Consider the following 20749-nt stretch of genomic DNA (forward strand, 5'->3'; position numbering starts at 1 on the left):
TATGCGATGGATTATGTTGCCTGTTTAAGTAAATACTGTGGGAAGAAATAGCCAGGGAATTGCTATGGCTAGGCTTGTGTAAGCCCTAGGGCCGATAGCCTAGTACCAACCTAAGAACCTAAAAGGGGTGGTAGATTGTCTACGGATGGAGAACAGGGTTTTAACTTGCTAAGTAGAGTTCTAATGAAAGAAGTTGGGACAGATGATAGTGAGAAGGATGTAGAGAGGGAGGAGGGAGAAGTACAGTTGGTGTACTGGATTCCAGGTTTAGTAAGTTTCTCTATAGTCTCAATGAAGAAGTTTTTAAGTGATGTAGCAGTTTCCAGTGCATGGTGTATGGATTTGGAGATGATTGGTTTCCAGGAGATAGAAGTTTTTAGGGTTAGAATAGGGGTTGCTGAGGGATGTTTGATAATAGTTCTTTTTTTGTAGTAAGACTTGTTTTTTTTTATGAGATTACAGAGTTCTGTATAAGAATTAAGGTCAGATATGCTGTTTTTTTTCAGGCCTTCCAGGCTTCATCTCTCTTGGCCATGAGGGAGCAGGTAGTGTTACTTGGCCAAGGAGCATATTGAGATTTAACTCTAATTTCTCTAGAGGAGGAAAGGGAGTCCAGCATTTCCAAGAAGAATTTGTTAAAAAGAACAACCTCTTCAAGAGGCAGAGAGTAAAGTATGTTCCAGTCTATTGAGGAGAGCAGCTGGTTGTAGGTGTCAGGATGGAATTTAGATAGATTACGGGAGACTTTAATAATTTCTGTTATTCTAGCAGCTTTATAACTTTGAGAGTAGTACTTAAAATCTGTCTCTACTTTTAGCCCTTTGTCTCACCATTATTTTAGGCTTTAACTAGATTTCTTGTGCTAAGAGGTTGAGAGGTATTCACAGCTATTCAGGTAAAATAATTATTCATTTTACTGCGCTAGTGCTTTGTTTAGTTAAGAGAAAAGCTAGTAATGTAAAATTCAAATATTACTCAACAAATGCATTTATTTATTTTATTTGTCTTTGTATGACTGGGTAATACACATTTTCAGCGAAGGCCTGGGGAGAAAAGCTCTATTTTGCTTACACTGCATTATGCTATGTTCCAATTAAACACAGAGTAGAATAGTTAAATTTCTATTTACATTTATACACAAACAGCAGTTACATTTATACATGCTAAGATTTTATAGAGATAGAAGTTACAAAAGGAAGGCTCATGTGCAACTTAGTGGATTGTACAAGGAGCAGTTATGTATAAAATTGTTTGTCATTTCAGTGAGATGTTGAAAGTGTATTTGGAGAGTATTGTACGGTGAACACAAAGTCTTAACCTTGTGATGAGCATGTGCAGGACCAGGATTGGTTATGTTTAAGCAGTGGTTTAAAACTATTGTGTTTGTCTGAGAGTTTTATTTGTGTGGGGATACTATTCCAGAGGTTAGAGACACATTGAGAGTAGAGCGAGTCTCCTGCAACATTATTTGACTTATTTGTAAGTAATAAGAATTTGTGGTACTTGCGTATTATCGCAACCAGATTTTCACGGTTGTGAAATTCACATACTGTAATGAAAACGAGTGCAAGAAACAACGTACAGTGTTATTTTAAGTCCTTACTAATAAAGAATAACCTTAGATTACATTCAGGAAACTCAGCACAGACTCCATGTGGGCCAGCAGAGTTATACAAGCTACGGAGAGCTGAAAAAGCGACCTTTCTGGATAATAAGTATTTTATTGTTGCTTTCCACATCTGATTTATTAGCGACTGTATCTCGCCTGCTGTTCTGTCACTTTGCAACTGTTTTTATTTGCATTTAACTTAAATTTGCACTTGGAATCTTCGTTTGTTACTTGTTATCTGTATTGTAGCATTTCCTCTGTGTTAGCTGTAATAGCTGGTAAATAGCATTTATAAGTGTTTGCTGTAATTGTTTCTGCCTGTCTTTAAAAAGCAAAAAAAAAAAATATATATATATATCTCTTGTTTTTCCTACTTTACTAAGTTAGATTAGTCCAGCTTCAGATTTGCTGACTCCTGGGCTTTGTTTGTAGTTCCTGTGTACTGTTTCCTTGCCTTAATTGGGGAGAAGGAAGTTACCTTGCTTACCAGTGGGAGTGGGAAGCATTGAGCTGCCTTTGGTCCGGTTTTTGTGAGGTCTCAGCCAGAAACTAGTAGTTTATTGGTCGTTTTGGGCCAGTTTCCAGCTTTTTCCAGCCCCCTGGTCTAAAACACGCTAAACGCGCGTTTTCTAGCTTGTACCTACTCAGCACAGACTCCACGTGGGCCAGCAGAGTTATACAAGCTACGGAGAGCTGAAAAAGCGACCTTTCTGGATAATAAGTATTTTATTGTTGCTTTCCACATCTGATTTATTAGCGACTGTATCTCGCCTGCTGTTCTGTCACTTTGCAACTGTTTTTATTTGCATTTAACTTAAATTTGCACTTGGAATCTTCGTTTGTTACTTGTTATCTGTATTGTAGCATTTCCTCTGTGTTAGCTGTAATAGCTGGTTAATAGCATTTATAAGTGTTTGCTGTAATTGTTTCTGCCTGTCTTTAAAAAGCAAAAAAAAAAAAAATATATATATATATATCTCTTGTTTTTCCTACTTTACTAAGATTAGTCCAGCTTCAGATTTGCTGACTCCTGGGCTTTGTTTGTAGTTCCTGTGTACTGTTTCCTTGCCTTAATTGGGGAGAAGGAAGTTACCTTGCTTACCAGTGGGAGTGGGAAGCATTGAGCTGCCTTTTGGTCCGGTTTTTGTGAGGTCTCAGCCAGAAACTAGTAGTTTATTGGTCGCTTTAAATAGTTTCCAGCTTTTTCCAGCCCCTGGTATAAAACACGCTAAACGCTGCTTCTAGCTTGTACCTACTCAGCACAGACTCCACGCCAGCAGAGTTATACAAGCTACGGAGAGCTGACCTTCTGGATAATAAGTATTTTATTGTTGCTTTCCACATCTGATTTATTAGCGACTGTATCTCGCCTGCTGTTCTGTCACTTTGCAACTATTTTTATTTGCATTTAACTTAAATTTGCACTTGGAATCTTCGTTTGTTACTTGTTATCTGTATTGTAGCATTTCCTCTGTGTTAGCTGTAATAGCTGGTTAATAGCATTTATAAGTGTTTGCTGTAATTGTTTCTGCCTGTCTTTAAAAAGCAAAAAAAAAAAAAATATATATATATATCTCTTGTTTTTCCTACTTTACTAAGTTAGATTAGTCCAGCTTCAGATTTGCTGACTCCTGGGCTTTGTTTGTAGTTCCTGTGTACTGTTTCCTTGCCTTAATTGGGGAGAAGGAAGTTACCTTGCTTACCAGTGGGAGTGGGAAGCATTGGGCTGCCTTTGGTCCGGTTTTTGTGAGGTCTCAGACAGAAACTAGTAGTTTATTGGTCGTTTTGGGCCAGTTTCCAGCTTTTTCCAGCCCCCTGGTATAAAACACGCTAAACGCGCATTTTCTAGCTTGTACCTACTCAGCACAGACTCCACGTGGGCCAGCAGAGTTATACAAGCTACGGAGAGCTGAAAAAGCGACCTTTCTGGATAATAAGTATTTTATTGTTGCTTTCCACATCTGATTTATTAGCGACTGTATCTCGCCTGCTGTTCTGTCACTTTGCAACTGTTTTTATTTGCATTTAACTTAAATTTGCACTTGGAATCTTCGTTTGTTACTTGTTATCTGTTTTGTAGCATTTCCTCTGTGTTAGCTGTAATAGCTGGTTAATAGCATTTATAAGTGTTTGCTGTAATTGTTTCTGCCTGTCTTTAAAAAGCAAAAAAAAAAAAAAATATATATATATATATATATATATATATATATATATATATATCTTGTTTTTCCTACTTTACTAAGTTAGATTAGTCCAGCTTCAGATTTGCTGACTCCTGGGCTTTGTTTGTAGTTCCTGTGTACTGTTTCCTTGCCTTAATTGGGGAGAAGGAAGTTACCTTGCTTACCAGTGGGAGTGGGAAGCATTGAGCTGCCTTTTGGTCCGGTTTTTGTGAGGTCTCAGCCAGAAACTAGTAGTTTATTGGTCGTTTTGGGCCAGTTTCCAGCTTTTTCCAGCCCCCTGGTATAAAACACGCTAAACGCGCGTTTTCTAGCTTGTACCTACTCAGCACAGACTCCACGGGCCAGCAGAGTTATACAAGCCACGGAGAGCTGAAAAGCGACCTTTCTGGATAATAAGTATTTTATTGTTGCTTTCCACATCTGATTTATTAGCGACTGTATCTCGCCTGCTGTTCTGTCACTTTGCAACTGTTTTTATTTGCATTTAACTTAAATTTGCACTTGGAATCTTCGTTTGTTACTTGTTATCTGTATTGTAGCATTTCCTCTGTGTTAGCTGTAATAGCTGGTTAATAGCATTTATAAGTGTTTGCTGTAATTGTTTCTGCCTGTCTTTAAAAAGCAAAAAAAAAAAAAAAAAATATATATATCTCTTGTTTTTCCTACTTTACTAAGTTAGATTAGTCCAGCTTCAGATTTGCTGACTCCTGGGCTTTGTTTGTAGTTCCTGTGTACTGTTTCCTTGCCTTAATTGGGGAGAAGGAAGTTACCTTGCTTACCAGTGGGAGTGGGAAGCATTGGGCTGCCTTTGGTCCGGTTTTTGTGAGGTCTCAGCCAGAAACTAGTAGTTTATTGGTCGTTTTGGGCCAGTTTCCAGCTTTTTCCAGCCCCCTGGTATAAAACACGCTAAACGCGCGTTTTCTAGCTTGTACCTACTCAGCACAGACTCCACGTGGGCCAGCAGAGTTGTACAAGCTACGGAGAGCTGAAAAAGCGACCTTTCTGGATAATAAGTATTTTATTGTTGCTTTCCACATCTGATTTATTAGCGACTGTATCTCGCCTGCTGTTCTGTCACTTTGCAACTGTTTTTATTTGCATTTAACTTAAATTTGCACTTGGAATCTTCGTTTGTTACTTATCTGTATTGTAGCATTTCCTCTGTGTTAGCTGTAATAGCTGGTTAATAGCATTTATAAGTGTTTGCTGTAATTGTTTCTGCCTGTCTTTAAAAAGCAAAAAAAAAATATATATATATATATCTCTTGTTTTTCCTACTTTACTAAGTTAGATTAGTCCAGCTTCAGATTTGCTGACTCCTGGGCTTTGTTTGTAGTTCCTGTGTACTGTTTCCTTGCCTTAATTGGGGAGAAGGAAGTTACCTTGCTTACCAGTGGGAGTGGGAAGCATTGAGCTGCCTTTGGTCCGGTTTTTGTGAGGTCTCAGCCAGAAACTAGTAGTTTATTGGTCGTTTTGGGCCAGTTTCCAGCTTTTTCCAGCCCCCTGGTATAAAACACGCTAAACGCTAGCATGTACCTACTCAGCACAGACTCCACGTACAGCAGAGTTATACAAGCTACGGAGAGCTGAAAAAGCGACCTTTCTGGATAATAAGTATTTTATTGTTGCTTTCCACACCTGATTGATTAGCGACTGTATCTCGCCTGCTGTTCTGTCACTTTGCAACTGTTTTTATTTGCATTTAACTTAAATTTGCACTTGGAATCTTCGTTTGTTACTTATCTGTATTGTAGCATTTCCTCTGTGTTAGCTGTAATAGCTGGTTAATAGCTTTTATAAGTGTTTGCTGTAATTGTTTCTGCCTGTCTTTAAAAAGCAAAAAAAAAAAAAAAATATATATATATATATCTCTTGTTTTTCCTACTTTACTAAGTTAGATTAGTCCAGCTTCAGATTTGCTGACTCCTGGGCTTTGTTTGTAGTTCCTGTGTACTGTTTCCTTGCCTTAATTGGGGAGAAGGAAGTTAACTTGCTTACCAGTGGGAGTGGGAAGCATTGAGCTGCCTTTGGTCCGGTTTTTGTGAGGTCTCAGCCAGAAACTAGTAGTTTATTGGTCGTTTTGGGCCAGTTTCCAGCTTTTTCCAGCCCCCTGGTATAAAACACGCTAAACGCTGCCAAGATGATGAGTTGCCACAGTTGCACACTAGGGCAGCGGCGGTTAGCAAAGTTTAAACTATCCGGGCCATCTAAATTTCACTCTTCAAATTTTCCCTTAAAATTACCTTCCTCGAACTATACTACTGATCTCACCTGCGTATCCTATAACTAAAAGGATCATCTCTACTTGAATCCAAGTAGACTATACTCTATCTGTAAAACCTAGCACTTGCTCCTACAGTACTTATCACCTTGATACAGCACTCGTGTTATAAATAGCACCCCATAAAGGCAAACCCCCTTTTTGCCCACCCACATCCCCTGAAAACTCTTTTAAAGTTTTTTTCTATTTCCTTCTAGCATGTCGAGGGATCAGTTGCTAGTGCCCTCCCCTGCTCAGCTGGTGAACCTGGGAATATTGAGGCAATGTTACAACTGCCTCATGTACACAGACAACCCTCTCCTCCTCCCACAAAACACAAATACATGCGAGAGATGCAATTATACGGCCAAACTGGAGGCTGAGCTCTCTCAACACAGGACTGGCAAGACCAGACAGGAGGAGAAGGTTACCACATACACTATAGATCCAGTCTCACATAGTACCATCACAACCACAAATCATACACATAAACACACAAAGACATACTTGGAGGCTCTGATCAAAAATCTACCTAAACAGCAGAGACCACCAAAGCATACACCCAAACAACTAACACCTCAAAACACAACACCTGAAACACATAGACCTCACAGTCAGAGTGTCAAACAGTCACAGCCCTTAAGGCCAAACACTATGCCAGACACACTAGTCATTGGTGACTCCATAGTCAGACACACTGACGTCCCACTCACCAGACTGAGTAAGGAGAGGGTCACAGTAAGCTGCCTGTCGGGCGCTAGAATCCACCACATAACGCAAGCACTCAACAGCAGGTACAAGTACGACTCAGTCATTGTCCACGCTGGTGTAAACGACCTGGGACGTACCTCCTTGGACTACATGAAAAGAGACATCGAGGAGCTCTCTGATTATGTAGCCCAGGCAGGTATGACCCTGACCTTGAGCAGTATCCTACCTTCACCAAGAATGATGCCACAATACAGAGATAAGATGATCAGTTTTAACAATTGGCTTAAACTCTGGTGTCATTCAAAGGGGATCCAGTGTCTGTCTGCCTGGGATGACATGCTGGACAAGCCACGCTGCTTCGCAAGGGATGGCTTGCATCTGTCACCCCTGGGATTCCGGATATTGGCAAAGGCTCTTGCAACCCCCATAGTGCCTTTTTTAGGCAAAGCTCAAATTCTAAACCTTCCACCCTAGAACACAAAAAGGGGAAAAAACTAAGGGTAATGCTGCTCAATGCCAGAAGTCTCAATCTCAAAATGCACGCACTCGAGGCCCTTCTCAGTATGGAGAACATCGATGTCTGTGCTGTAACAGAAACCTGGTTCAAGGCTCCTGAGAGCACCCCAGCACTATCAGGTTTCACCTCATATCATGCCCGCCCCAGAATCGGACAATACCAAGAAAGGAGGGGGGGTATCCATATTCATCAAGGATACTTACACCTCAAGATTGGTGGCAACGCACGATGCATCGGAGACCATCCAGGTGCAGTTAACCATAGGCAAGACTGCTCTACAAATTGTAGCATGTTACAGGCCACCCTCACAAACTCAGGAATCCCACTTGGCCTTCCTGAAAACACTGGAGGTAATAAATGTATCCCCAAATACCATCATACTAGGTGACTTCAATTACCCAAATATAGACTGGGAACACTACTCAAGCCCAAACACCCTAGCCCAAAAGTTCCTGGAATTCATAAACTCAAATGCCATGGAACAACTAGTCACCATCCCCACAAGAGGAGAAAATATACTTGATCTCATCATCACGAACATGGGAGCAAAATGTTCAACACCAGAAGTATACCCCTCACTGGTGAGATCAGATCACAAACTAATCTCGCTGGAGGTCCTCATCCCACCCCCTCCTGAAACAATAAAGACCACAGTAAAGAACTTCTCGAAAGCCGACTTTACACTTCTAAAGACTAGTGTGGTCTCCTTTAAGGCCCCCGAGCCGGCGGAAAACAGTACTCTAGCCGCTGAATCACTTACAAATGCCTTCTACCAGCACCTGCAGGACTGCATGGATAAGGCAATCCCAAGCAAAACAAAGACTCTTTGTACCAAAGGCAAGCGTCCAGTCTGGTGGACCCCAGCCATAAACAAACTCTACAACAAAAGGATGAAGCTACTACATGATAGAGCAAAATCCTTGAAAGGTAAGACACCTTTGATCACTATAAGTAAAAAACTAAGAGCTACCATAAAATCATCCAAAGCAAATTTTGAGAGAAAAATAGCTAAAGACTCTAAAGACAACCATAAGGCCTTCTTTAGCTATGTTAGAAACCTGGGAGGAAACTCCCAGATATGCTCAGAATTAGTCCAAAATGATGAGAAGATTACTGATCCCACAGATATTGCCAACATACTGGCTGACAGGTTCAGTGCAAACTTCTCCCCTCCCCAAAAGGAGAAATATCTATAACAACAGATTGCAGCCGCCCAAACATCTCTAATGCCCAAATTAAAACTGTCTCAAAGGGAAAAACACAGCATCCATGGGACCTGATGGTGTCCCCGGCTGTGTGCTGCATGCACTCAACGAGGAATTAAACCCACATTTAGGACAGCTGTTTAATCATAGTCTCTCCTCTGGATACGCACTCCAGGAGTGGCGCAGCCACTGTGGTCCCACTTCACAAAGGCGGTGCCTCCACCGACCCTGGAAATTACCGGCCCATTAGCTTGACAAGCCTTATCTGCAAAGCCATGGAGAGGATCATAATGGATCTCATAAATAAAGACATAGGGAATTTGCAGACTTTGGATCCAACCCAGTTCGGCTTTGTCAAAGGCCGATCATGCCTTTTAAACTTAGTTGACTTCTTCGAAACAGTCACCAAGGCCATTGATGAGGGAAAGGCAGTCCACACAGCCTACCTCGATCTGGCAAAGGCCTTCGACACAATACCTCACTCAGGTATCGTTGAAAAACTCATCAGCCTAAATGTTAACCCATACATCACAAGATGGGTTGCAAACTGGCTGAGTGACAGAATCCACAGGGTCAGAGTTGCCGGTGCCATGTCTGACTCTAAGCCCGTCTCAAGTGGTGTCCCACAGGGCTCAGTCCTGGGCCCACTCTTGTTTGGCATCTACTTTTCCGAAGTACAAGCAAACACAAGAGGATTATGGCTGACAAAGTTTGCAGACGACTGTAAACTGGGTGCCGTAGTCGAAAACACATCTGACACAGACATCCTTCAGAAGGGTCTCACATATACGGAAAACTGGTGCCAGAGCCACGGCCTAAAGTTAAATGCCAAAAAATGCATAGTCATACCCTTCGGGAAAAACAAGGTTACCCCTAGCTACCATATAGGTGGCAATCCACTAAGCACAGAAGAGGTTATCAGGGACCTGGGGACCCAGGTTGACAGCAGTCTGTCATTCGACACCCATGTAGCTAAAATAGTTAGGAAGACCTTCTACATTGCCCACCTTATTATGAAGGGATTCTCATCTAGATCAAGGGAGGTCATAGTCTCCCTGTATTCATCACTCATCAGGCCAATGATTGAGTACAATGCCCCATTCGGTATTTATCTGACCCGACACTTGCAGCAGCTGGAGAGGCCACAAAAGTTTCTCACCAAGAGGATTATGGGTCTCAAAAATCTGTCCTATGCTGCCCGACTGAAAAACTTCAACTCTATTCAGTCGCTACCGCTTGCTCAGGGGTGATCTGTGCCTGACATACAAGGCACTGTCAAACCCTGACTTGATGAACATGCTTCACCTCAAAAGTCTAGATCCATCAGAGCCACAAGGGCGGGAGACCTAAACCTTGACACAACCATTAATAGAACGTGCTGGAGGGATAGATTCACTACCCAAAGACTCCCTATGCTGTGGAACAAAATCCCGGTATATGTGAGGCAAAGCACCTCGCTGGCTTTGTTCAAGAGAAATCTTGATCAATGGATGGGAGATCGCAAGTATACCCCAGGGATTACCTCAGTGTCACTGCTCGACAGAGGCACAGCAAAATAATGGGCTTAGTTCCCCAAACCAAAGGGGTGGCGTAAGCCACAAAACTATGGGCTAGGCTTGTAAATGCCCTCGGGCAGATAGCCTAGTATGAAACTATGAAACATACCTTCTTCCTGTCTGGCGTGCATTACACACACACGCTTCAATTCTCGCATACTGTTAAAAGTTGTTCTGCACCTTTTCTTTTAAGAAAGAAAAATGAAAGAAAACACGTGAACTAATGCTGGTTTAACTGCATGAATTTTATTCTTATGCAGTGTAATACATTTACTGAACCATTCTGGCCATATTTCCACACATGTTTAATTTCAAGAGAACTAGTGACACCTTTACAAACACTTGTAGCTGATAAGAATGTGATTCCTTATATCCACCCATTGTTGTATTTTGAGCATAACAGTCAGAACGGTGAGTATTTTCTAACCGGATTTTAAATTTGAACAGTAAAGAAGGGAAAGTTTCAATTGATACACACACACACACACACACACACACACACACACACACACACACACACACACACACACACACACACACACACCCCAAATGGATGCAAGTCATAAATTATTTGCTACCTTTTCCTGTGATACTGCAGCAGACACATGAAATAGTGCATCACAGAAGTAAAAGCTTAAAACTTGCACGTTTCCCCAAGGGGACAAATGCCTGTCAAACTGTCAGTTAAACCATTCTGATGAATGAAATTAAACTTGACTACTGGCTGTGAACATTCTGAAGGCATACTCCAGATTAACTTCCCTTGCCTGCGCTTGTAATCAGGAAGGCAGGATCTGTCATGCACTGTAGCAGTGTGGAGTTCTCCGGCAAAGTGAGACACGGCAGGCAGGAGTTGAAAAATTGTCAGTTATTCCTCTCCTTGCCTCATCCCGTGTGTGCCACACTATTACTTACTTGCTTACACTCCAGTTTCCAGCTTAATAAACCTGTTTTGTCAGTAACATTACGAATTTTGCAATGGTGAAAATCTGATTGCGGTAATATGCAAGTACCGAATTTGTTACTAGAACAGATGTCCCTTGCAGGACAGCACACTAGTAATAAATTTTGTAGTGCAGTGCATTTTTCTGGATGATGAATGAGTTTGTGTGCTGTAATTGGTTGTTGTAGTAGTCTGCAAATGTACATGCTGCTGCCAAGCTGCCACCAAGTTAACATCTCTTGCTTTCCAGTGCTACAGAACCCACTTTGTGGCTTAATTTAGAGTAATGGCAGATATTGCTAAGACAACTATTGCTTGTATTATCCAGTAACTCTTGGAAAGTAAGAGTAAAAATTAAAAGTTACATGCTGTATACAAAGTGATGCAGTTTGAGTCCACCTTAGCTGAAACAGAGTAATGAAGCTTTTAAATTGGATCAGAGATGGCCTTATGAATTGAATAATTTATGTGCTGGTCACTAGATTTAATGACAACATTTTTAAGTGTTCCATTACGACGATTGTTACTTCTGCAGTTTTATGTGAACTTGATTTTGTCAGTGTTAGATATGGCAAATTATGATTTGAGTTTCTTTAACGATTTGTTTACTGAAGAGATGACTAACTGAAATTTGTGTAGTTCTTACACTGTACCAGTGACAACGGCTACAGCTTGCTTGTAGTATATTTAGCATGAATTCATAGTCATGGTTTGGTTTAGCTAGAACAATCTGTGCTTTTCTAGGTAAATGCAGTTAGGAATCCTGCACAGTCTTCATGATGCTGAATTACTTTAAAACAGAATTTGCATGACTATGAATTTCTCTCAGTTGAGAAGCTTAAGCAACTGATTAGCTGAACACCTAACAATTCTGTGCAAGTAGCACAGATTCTGTGCTTATCCATGTTAGCCAGTGGTCACAGTGCATCAAAACCCCTTCTGAACAGGGTGCAACTCTGTCACAGAATACATACATTCATTCACTCACACACAGTACATGCACACCTACAGGCATTTTAAAGAAGCCAGTTCACCTATTCATCTTTAGGAGGTTGGAAGAAACTGGGGCACCTGAAAAAAAAAAAAAAAAAACATGCAGAAGCGGGACTGAATGCAGTGGCTGCACACAGGACACCTCAGCTGAGAACTGCATTGGTGAACCTCTTGTTCTTAAATGGTAGCTCTACTCACTCTGTTACCTATTGTTATATTATAATGCCAGTCAGAAGAGAGCCGAGTAATTTTGCATTTCATGGTGAATGCAGCCTTCAAAAACGTAGGTACCTTCTGTATTTTATATAAGTTATGATTATTTGGTAGTGGGCTGCATTATATGACCATGCTTGCATGTCTTTTATTATGGGAAATAATGGTAGATATTTGAACTATAAGATGCTGTTTTTATTGTAATAGGTTGTTGGGAAGAACCACTAAGCTCAGCTTATGTTAGTTCTATCTTATCTGGGTCTTCACCAGTCCCCAAATAATTTTATGGGAAGTCAAAGTCTGCAGCATTGCATTTACGCATTAATGATGATAATATTAAATGAGAACAGCAGAAAATTCCTTTAGAACTGAATTTATTAAGTGCCAGTTGATAAAAGCAGATTCTTGAGGCATGACTTTGTTAGATGTGAAATGAAAGGTTAGTATATAGGAAAGTTTGTCAATGATTAGAGGCAGTTATTTTTTTAGCAGATTTCATTACACAACAAATTTGTATGTCTTTTTTACAGTAAATTGTAATAGAAGTTTTGGACTGTAAGATGTTACACTTACTAATCTTCCCAACAATAGATTATAAGACATTTTAGTGTTGTGCAGTTTATTGCATTCAGTGATGTACCAGCATCAAAGTGTCATGCATTTAAAGCCACTCCATGGCGTAAAGGACTAAAACTGTGACTATGCCTTAAGCGCTCTGAGTTCAGATAGTGGCTTGGACATGTTGTAGCTGGCAGAGGAGGATGGGAGTTGAATGATCACTGCTGTTTCATCCATCCTGGATGAAGGGATGCAGCTTTGATCCTTTATATTGGTGACGTCTGGTGGGAGCAGTAGGTGTTTACCCAATGGAGCTTGAGCCTGTTAAACCTACACCGCCATGTACAGGTGCACTTTGAGCCTATAGGAATTTGACATACAAAGTTACACTTGCTCTCAGAGGGCAACTATGGCAGAGCTTAGAAGACCTGCCACAGGAAAGGGGGTGAGCTAAATCCGGGCAAAGAGACGACTGCTGTGCTGGACCAGCAAAGATGACCCACTCCCTTCACCGAACTCTTGCCACAAGTGGCTGAGTTCATGGAGGATAACCAGACAGGAATGAGTGGGCCTTTCGGATCTTGCCTTCCATCCGTCACCAGCTTCCATGAATGTGGAACAATTTGGCTGATAGAGGAGCCATCAGGAATGAAAAGAAATGCCCCGTGTGTTTATTCAGTACCAATAATGGTATTAATGACAATTGCAGCATTGAGTGAGCTTTGAGGTATGACTTTTCATAGCTGTAAAATGAAAGATCACTTTAAGAAAGTTTGTTAGTAATATTTATTTTTGTAATTGGCCACATTCAGAAATTATGGTTAAACATTTTTATAAAGGTTTTGAACCATAAGATTAATCTCTTCTTTGAAATATTGATAAAATGGGTTTATTAATGTTGCTACTTGTATTGTTTGGCTGTGAGCTGGTATCTGCATAACTCTGTTGTGAGTATCTTGTCCGTGTTTCTTATGGTATGTGTTGGTATTGCATTTTATGGAAATTTAGGTTTATGTACGTGGTTGTTTCTAAAAGGGTTACGCATATGTTTCTAATTTAACTAATTTGATTTCTTACAGTTCAGTTTTGGAGGAAAAGATGGATGCATTTTATAGGAATATTGGTTTAAACTGATATTAGTTTATTATATAAACAGTAGTTAGTAAGTATTAAAAGTATTTCCTATATTTTCACTTACAGCCTAATACTGTTTATGAAAGACAATATTTTGGGGGAGTATTGGAATTTGGGTACCTTAATGAATTTTTAAACTACTGAAGAGGTTTTTTGCTGCTTTCTTAAAAGACGGTAAGAGCATTTAATGTGACTGATTCATGAAAGTTTTTTTTAAATTGGATGAAAACTTAAGCCATTCTTGAGTCATCGGCATTTTATTTATTTTATGAATTTTATTTACTGAAAATGAGCACTTTCTGGACCAGTAGGACTTTTCAAGTAAACAAATGTTAAATAAAGTACATTCTAGAAATCTCAGACAAGTCCTACAGTCATGTGACAAAAGGGACAAGCACAGGCAATACTAAAGTAAGAGGATATATTACCAGTGTGCTTGATTTCGCATAATGCTCAGTTTTGTAATCATAGTTTGGACATGTTCGTCACAATTTTTAATAGTGTAAAGTACTGGTGATTTCAGTAAAGTGTGATACCTTAATCTTAAATTACTAATTTGAAACACATGTGAATGCAAAACTGAAAGTCCATTAAAAATAATGTTCTAGGCTTACACAGCCTGGTTAAAATTTCTTAGTTATTTTAGCCTAACAAGAAGCCCTGAGAATGTGAGTTGCAAGGTTTGCCAAGTTTCCATTTGCTATGGACCATGGATCTACGTTTCAGGACAGGAGGAGGCTTTGGTGCAGCAGAAATAAGTGTCTCGCTGTCGGAAATAAAAGGCTAGAACAAGGAAACAGTGCATAAGTCAAGTTTGCTGCTGTGAATTGTCAGTCACAGCAGATAACTCAAATTACCCTAGCACTTTGACAGCTGGGAAGGTGAAGCGTGAAGGGAAGGTGTGATGTTGAAAGACTACAACTCAGGCATCACAAAAGACTGCAAATTAGCTACTATAAAAATAAGAAGGAGCAGTAAAAAGCACTTCAGAAGCCTGTTTTATGGCATTATCACTGGTTGTGTTTCAAGTAGTCCTTGAACAGCAAGAAATGTTAGTTAAAAACTGATTGACAGAAAAAGCAGTGCATTCATGTAAAATCAATGTAGTAATACCACCTTTGGAAGAAAGAAGCCTGTGTGATGTAATGTTTTAAAGACAAACTGCATTGTGGGATACCTAGAGGAAGAGTAAAAAATGAAAATCACTTCAAGAAGCTAGACCTCATGTGGTTACATATAAAAAATATTTAAAAAGTGTAAATAGTTCCAGAGTGGTGTTAATATGTAGGAAACACCAAACCATGATGAAATAAACATGTTTCTGAGTCTGTGGGTGGCGGTTCTTCTGTAAGTTAGAAACATAAGACACTTTTTTTAAGTGAATATTTGCATTTTATTTTGCTTAGCAAATAATCATTTGAAAGCAGTGTGAAATGTACAAGTCAATGTGTTATTTTTTCTAGGTATTTTTACTGTATGTTGATGGGGCTCATGGTATGTATTATGAAATACATGCAGTCAGGGATATGTATTAATTTTTTTTACAGTGATATTTTTATTCACCAGTAGTGTAGCCAATGATAACATATATACCTGTGTGTGTTCGTGCGTGTGTGTCCGTGTGTATATATAATGTATATGTTTTGTGTGTGTGTATATATAATAGGTCTACTTTTAAATCTCAAAAGACTGAAAAACCAACTTTCAGTATCTTGAGATTTAAATACCAAACACCCACTATAGATTAGTTTAGATGAACTCCACTTTCAATATTTTAGTCTCGAGAATGGTAATAGACATTGCTATTCAGTGCGGATTGGGAACATTACCGTTCTCTTCACTGTAGGGCAATCTCAGAGTTAGTATATTTAAGCTCAGGAGGTGTGGGGGGTGCAGTGGGGCTTGCCCCCCTGCAAAAAGTTGGTTGTAAAAGGTTTTTTTTTTTTTTTTCATTTCTTAATTTCTAGATTGCACAACCTCGAGATTGTGGCCTTGATTTTATGAATCTCGAAATTGTGACATTTTGAGATATCTGTATATATATATATATATATATATATATATATATATATATATATATATATATAGATATATATATATCGTTTTTTGTTAATATGTTGTATCACTTTGTCATTTTTTTTGTCTTTGGGTTGTCACTGATGATGGACCTTGAGCTGCTGTGTTTCCTAGTTAAAACAAAATGTTGACAATATTTATATTTATTTTTTATGTAGGATACAAAATCCCTCCAGAAAAATTATTACTCCTAGTAAAAGAAGGCAGTTATGTGCTAGAACATGACACAAACGGGGAAACTAGCAGAGAACAGAAGTGTAATCTCGATGGCAGCTTCCGCTGTAAGTAATCAACCCATTAATTAATTTGTATTTTGCTTGAAGTTGTTTATTGGTGTTGTTCATGCTGTCTTCGAAAAGAGGTAAATAAGATAAAACAGAGTGAAGGTATTAAATGCTCTGGCACAACAAGAGATAAAGGTAATTCAGGCCAGTAAGTCTCTGAGGATTTTCTAAGGATAAACAGGTTTATCACATTGGAAGTGGCACTGAAGTGAAAATTTTTGGAAGTATGTGAAAAAAATGTGGACATTACATTGTTTTCTGAAGTAATAGCACTTGACTGAAATTTGGCTTTCATCAAACAAGTGTACAGTGAACAAGACTTTATATCCTTTACATCATCAAAGTTTTAGTAAAGGTGAGGAGTGGTCTCTTATTTTTAATATTAGATAGTTTGAAAGAATTTAAAACACATGGGGTTATAACTTGAATGAACCCAATATGGAGGAGTTAAGATCTGTCCATCATCCACCAAATCCACCATTCACTTTTTACCCTCCAGGCTATCTCCAATAAGGCTATGACTGGACAACAAATTTAGCATCAAAACAGCAAAGATGTAAAGATGAAAAAAAAAAAACTGATACATTTTTTTCAATTAATAAAACTACTTGTTATAAAACCTCCAAAGATGGAACAATTCACAGCACAGCAGTCTGTTTGCATAATCTCCAGTGCCTTGGATTAAGTCAGCATTCAAAGTATTCTTTTTACAGATATTAGCAAGACAGGAGCCTGAAGTTTAATGAAGTAAAAGTCGGGGTTAAATGAACAAGGTTGCATTTGTGGCATCTCACAGATGTTATAGTGCCTTGAATTCTTAAGTAATCAGATGTGGCAAAGGTCTTTAGTGCACAGTTCTTCTGAAGTAATGTAAAAGGGGATGAACAAAGCAAATGGCGGGTACTTTGGGGGAAGCTTAGTAACTTGTGGAGAAAGATTTCTGTGATTTTTTTGTTGGAGAAGGTAAATGAACTGATCAAACAGACACTACAGCAATTTCAGCCACTGTTGGATCATAAGTGGAGCATGACATCAAAATTGAATTGTTGTATAGTATGGTTGTGTAGCTGGTGTAGAGGTTATGGGCACAAGCTGTAAAATCAGAAGTAGCTGAGGCAGAATCTGGAAATGTAATCCAAAACTGTTTGAAGTTCTCAAAGATTTGTGGTTAGGGATGTGACTAATTCTCTGATGCGGGTACTGCAGTAGGGGGTGTGATATGCACAAGTTGGCTGTTTATTATAAAGAGGAAGCACAAAGCTAATGGACAGAGAAGGTGGGTGATATCATCTGTGGTGTACTTTGACCTAATAAGACCAGATTTTTTTTGAACTAAGGAAATATCTGATATGGAACAGAATACAGTGTATGTTGACTTTTATTATTTATCTGGTATCTTGCAAAAGTGCTGTTTTTTTTTTTTTTTTTACCTTTTAGAGCAGACTCTTGGTGGAGTGGGATTTTGTACTGCATGTAACCAGCCAAGCTAAAAGTAATGGCTGGTAAAGAAACAAAAGTCTTTTTATAGTAATATTTTACCTTACTAATGCAAGAAGAAATATAACAAGAAATATTTGACAATAGCAAAAGATTTTTTTAAACAAGAAATATCTTTATTAAATTAATACATATGGCGTAGGCAAGTCATATATTTATATAAATGAAAACAAGCCATATTGACATAATTTTGGTTGCAAACATTATACGTCACTTCTAATCTAGCCAGTCATTGTCAGTCAAACATTTGAGGTAAAAATTAAAAGCAGTTTAAAACTGCTAGAACAGAAGACGACCTTGGTTAAAGAATAGTGCTTTAAGGCATTACTGAAGAGTAAGAAACATGTGGACAGTATTTTTCTAGAAGGTGTTACCTACTCCCACATCAACATCCATGTCCTGTGTTGTTCCAATAAATCCCCTAACTGATGTCGCATATAGTTCATGTCTGTGTGAGGTTACCTACCTCCTCCAAAAGTCTCCCACCTTGTATTGTATGTGCATCTTTCTGTTAAAATATGGCCTGGTTGCACTGAGTGCAAATTTAGGTCTTGCCAGCGTATTCCATGAGTTCAACAGGTGAGCCAAGGTTATTCAGTATCCCATACTTTCATTACGTATCTTCATACTATATAAGGTTCCATAGTATCCCGTTTTTCACACACACTTAGAAATGTAGATGGTGCTAGGCCTGACTAGGAACATAACCAGAATGCAATCGTCTAATAATATATTATGCAAGGAAAACAATGAATTGTCTTCTGTGCTTATGGTAATCTGTCAGCTTATGTAACTGTGGTAACCAGACATTGCTATGGTAACCAGACATTGCTATGTGTGGACTTTAAGTGATGTAGGAGTTTTGCAGCTGTGTCTGATCTCTTAATATCAGTCAGAATTAGAAACATTTGATTGTCTTGGATTTCTTTTCTTAGCTGGAATTTTCAAACATGTTTGTTTGTTTTCCAATAATAATGTATCATAAAATAAGATTTAATATATCAAGTTTTGTTCAAAATGGATATATACATTCCCAGATAGTTACCTAATAAACAGGTCTTATGCATAAGCAGACATACTTTTCTTCACACCATAAACAGAACAACTATTGCATTCCTTTTTGTTACCTCATTACATAGCTATCAATGCCTGCATCCCACTTTGGTGATGACCTGGTGACATCATAACAGTTGTGATGCTTTTTTGATACAAAATGTCTGTCATTTCTGCCAAGTCATAAGTTGTCATGTGCAGTTACCCTCACTGTGCAGTCCCTACCTGCCATGGGACTGTTCCCTGGGTGCATGACCCTGAACTAGATCATTCCGGCCATGATACATAACAAAGCAGATCCCTATTGCAGCAGTGCATGCTGTTCTACAGATCACTACTGCAGCAGTGCATGCTGTTTTACAGATCACTACTGCAGCAGTGCATGCTGTTCTACAGATCAGTGCTGCAGCAGTGCATGCTGTTCTACAGATCACTACCACAGCAGTGCATGCTGTTCTACAAATCACTACCGCAGCAGTGCATGCTGTTCTACAGATCACTACCGCAGCAGTGCATGCTGTTCCAGAGATCACTACTGCAGCAGTGCATGCTGTTCTACAGATCACTACCACAGCAGTGCATGCTATTCTACAGATCACTACTGCAGCAGTGCATGCTGTTCTACAGATCACTACTGCAGCAGTGCATGCTGTTCTACAGATCACTACTGCAGCAGTGCATGCTGTTCTACAGATCACTACTGCAGCAGTGCATGTTGTTCTACAGATCACTACTACAGCAGTGCATGCTGTTCTACAGATCACTACTGCAGCAGCGCATGCTGTTCTACAGATCACTGCTGCAGCAGCGCATGTTTTACGGATCACTACTGCAGCAGTGCATGTTTTACGGATCACTACTGCAGCGGTGCATGTTCTACGGATCACTACTGCAGCGGTGCATGTTCTACGGATCACTACTGCAGCGGTGCATGTTCTGTGGATCACTACTGCAGCGGTGCATGCTCTACAGATCACTACTGCAGCGGTGCATGTTGTTCTACAGATCACTACTGCAGCAGTGCATGTTGTTCTACAGATCACTACTGCAGCAGTGTATGTTGTTCTATAGATCACTACTGCAGCAGTGTATGATCTTCTAGCATACAGCATGTCAGCCACCTAACCTCAAAGTAAAGCTAAACCCACTTCCACTCCTTCAAGTGCAGACCCTAAGTAAAACTTGGGCAATATGTGGAGATTGTGGTGGTAACTCGTAGACGAGGTGCATACCAAACATGGGACATTTGCATAGTTCTTCAAAATACACAAGGTGTTTGCAGTTGAGAGAACTTATTTGTCCAGGCGCACAAGTGTTTGCCCAGTACAATATGCAGTTTGCGTAAATTAATGCATTTATCTATCTCCAGTGCCATCATGTCACATCTTACTCTTACAATGATCCCATGAGTAGCCAAAACCATCCATAAAGTTTAATAAGCAAGTAGAGAGTAGAAGCTGGTGGCTCCTTTTGACTGACAACATGCTTGTAGTAACTTATTTAAACACATTATTGAAGGAATGCTTGTACTGCCCAAAATTTAAGTCCCCCAAAATAAAGGAGACTAATTTTGAAACCATCCCTTTTAAAACTGTAATTTTTTCTGGATCTATATTAAAAAAAGGAAAGTTTTAAATAACGAACACTCACATGAGCAAAAATGCAGGACATTGAAAGGGTTTTTTGGGGATCACAGTACAGTGAAGATTGGAATATTTGCCCTTTCCTCACTGTAGTGCGATCTCAAAGTTGGAATATATAGTTGGGGGGGGGGGGTGCAGCCCCCCACAATAAGGAGCTTGAGGTCTTGCATTTTCACTTATGTGAGTGTTCATTATTTAAAACAGCCCCTTTTCATATCAAACAGAAGTATGTAACAATGTATCAAAAAAGACCACCAAAATTCTTAACCTGATCTGTGCAATTTAAAAGTAGCCTGTGCTGTTTAAAAACAGTA

General features: G+C 39.4%; 1 protein-coding gene across 1 annotated transcript in view; it reads left to right on the forward strand.

Annotated features, from left to right (window-relative positions):
* LOC122813860 (zinc finger protein 550-like) overlaps positions 1–20749 on the forward strand; it is a 145907-nt gene that overhangs the window by 110843 nt on the left and 14315 nt on the right. The window contains exon 5 of the mRNA XM_044086399.1: positions 16117–16239. Within this exon, the coding sequence (XP_043942334.1) occupies positions 16117–16239 (123 nt within the window). The remainder of the gene's footprint in view (positions 1–16116; positions 16240–20749) is intronic.

The sequence above is a fragment of the Protopterus annectens genome, chromosome 10.part0, assembly GCF_019279795.1.
Source record: "Protopterus annectens isolate FY-2018-M chromosome 10.part0, PAN1.0, whole genome shotgun sequence".
NCBI classification, from domain to species: Eukaryota; Metazoa; Chordata; order Ceratodontiformes; family Protopteridae; genus Protopterus; species Protopterus annectens.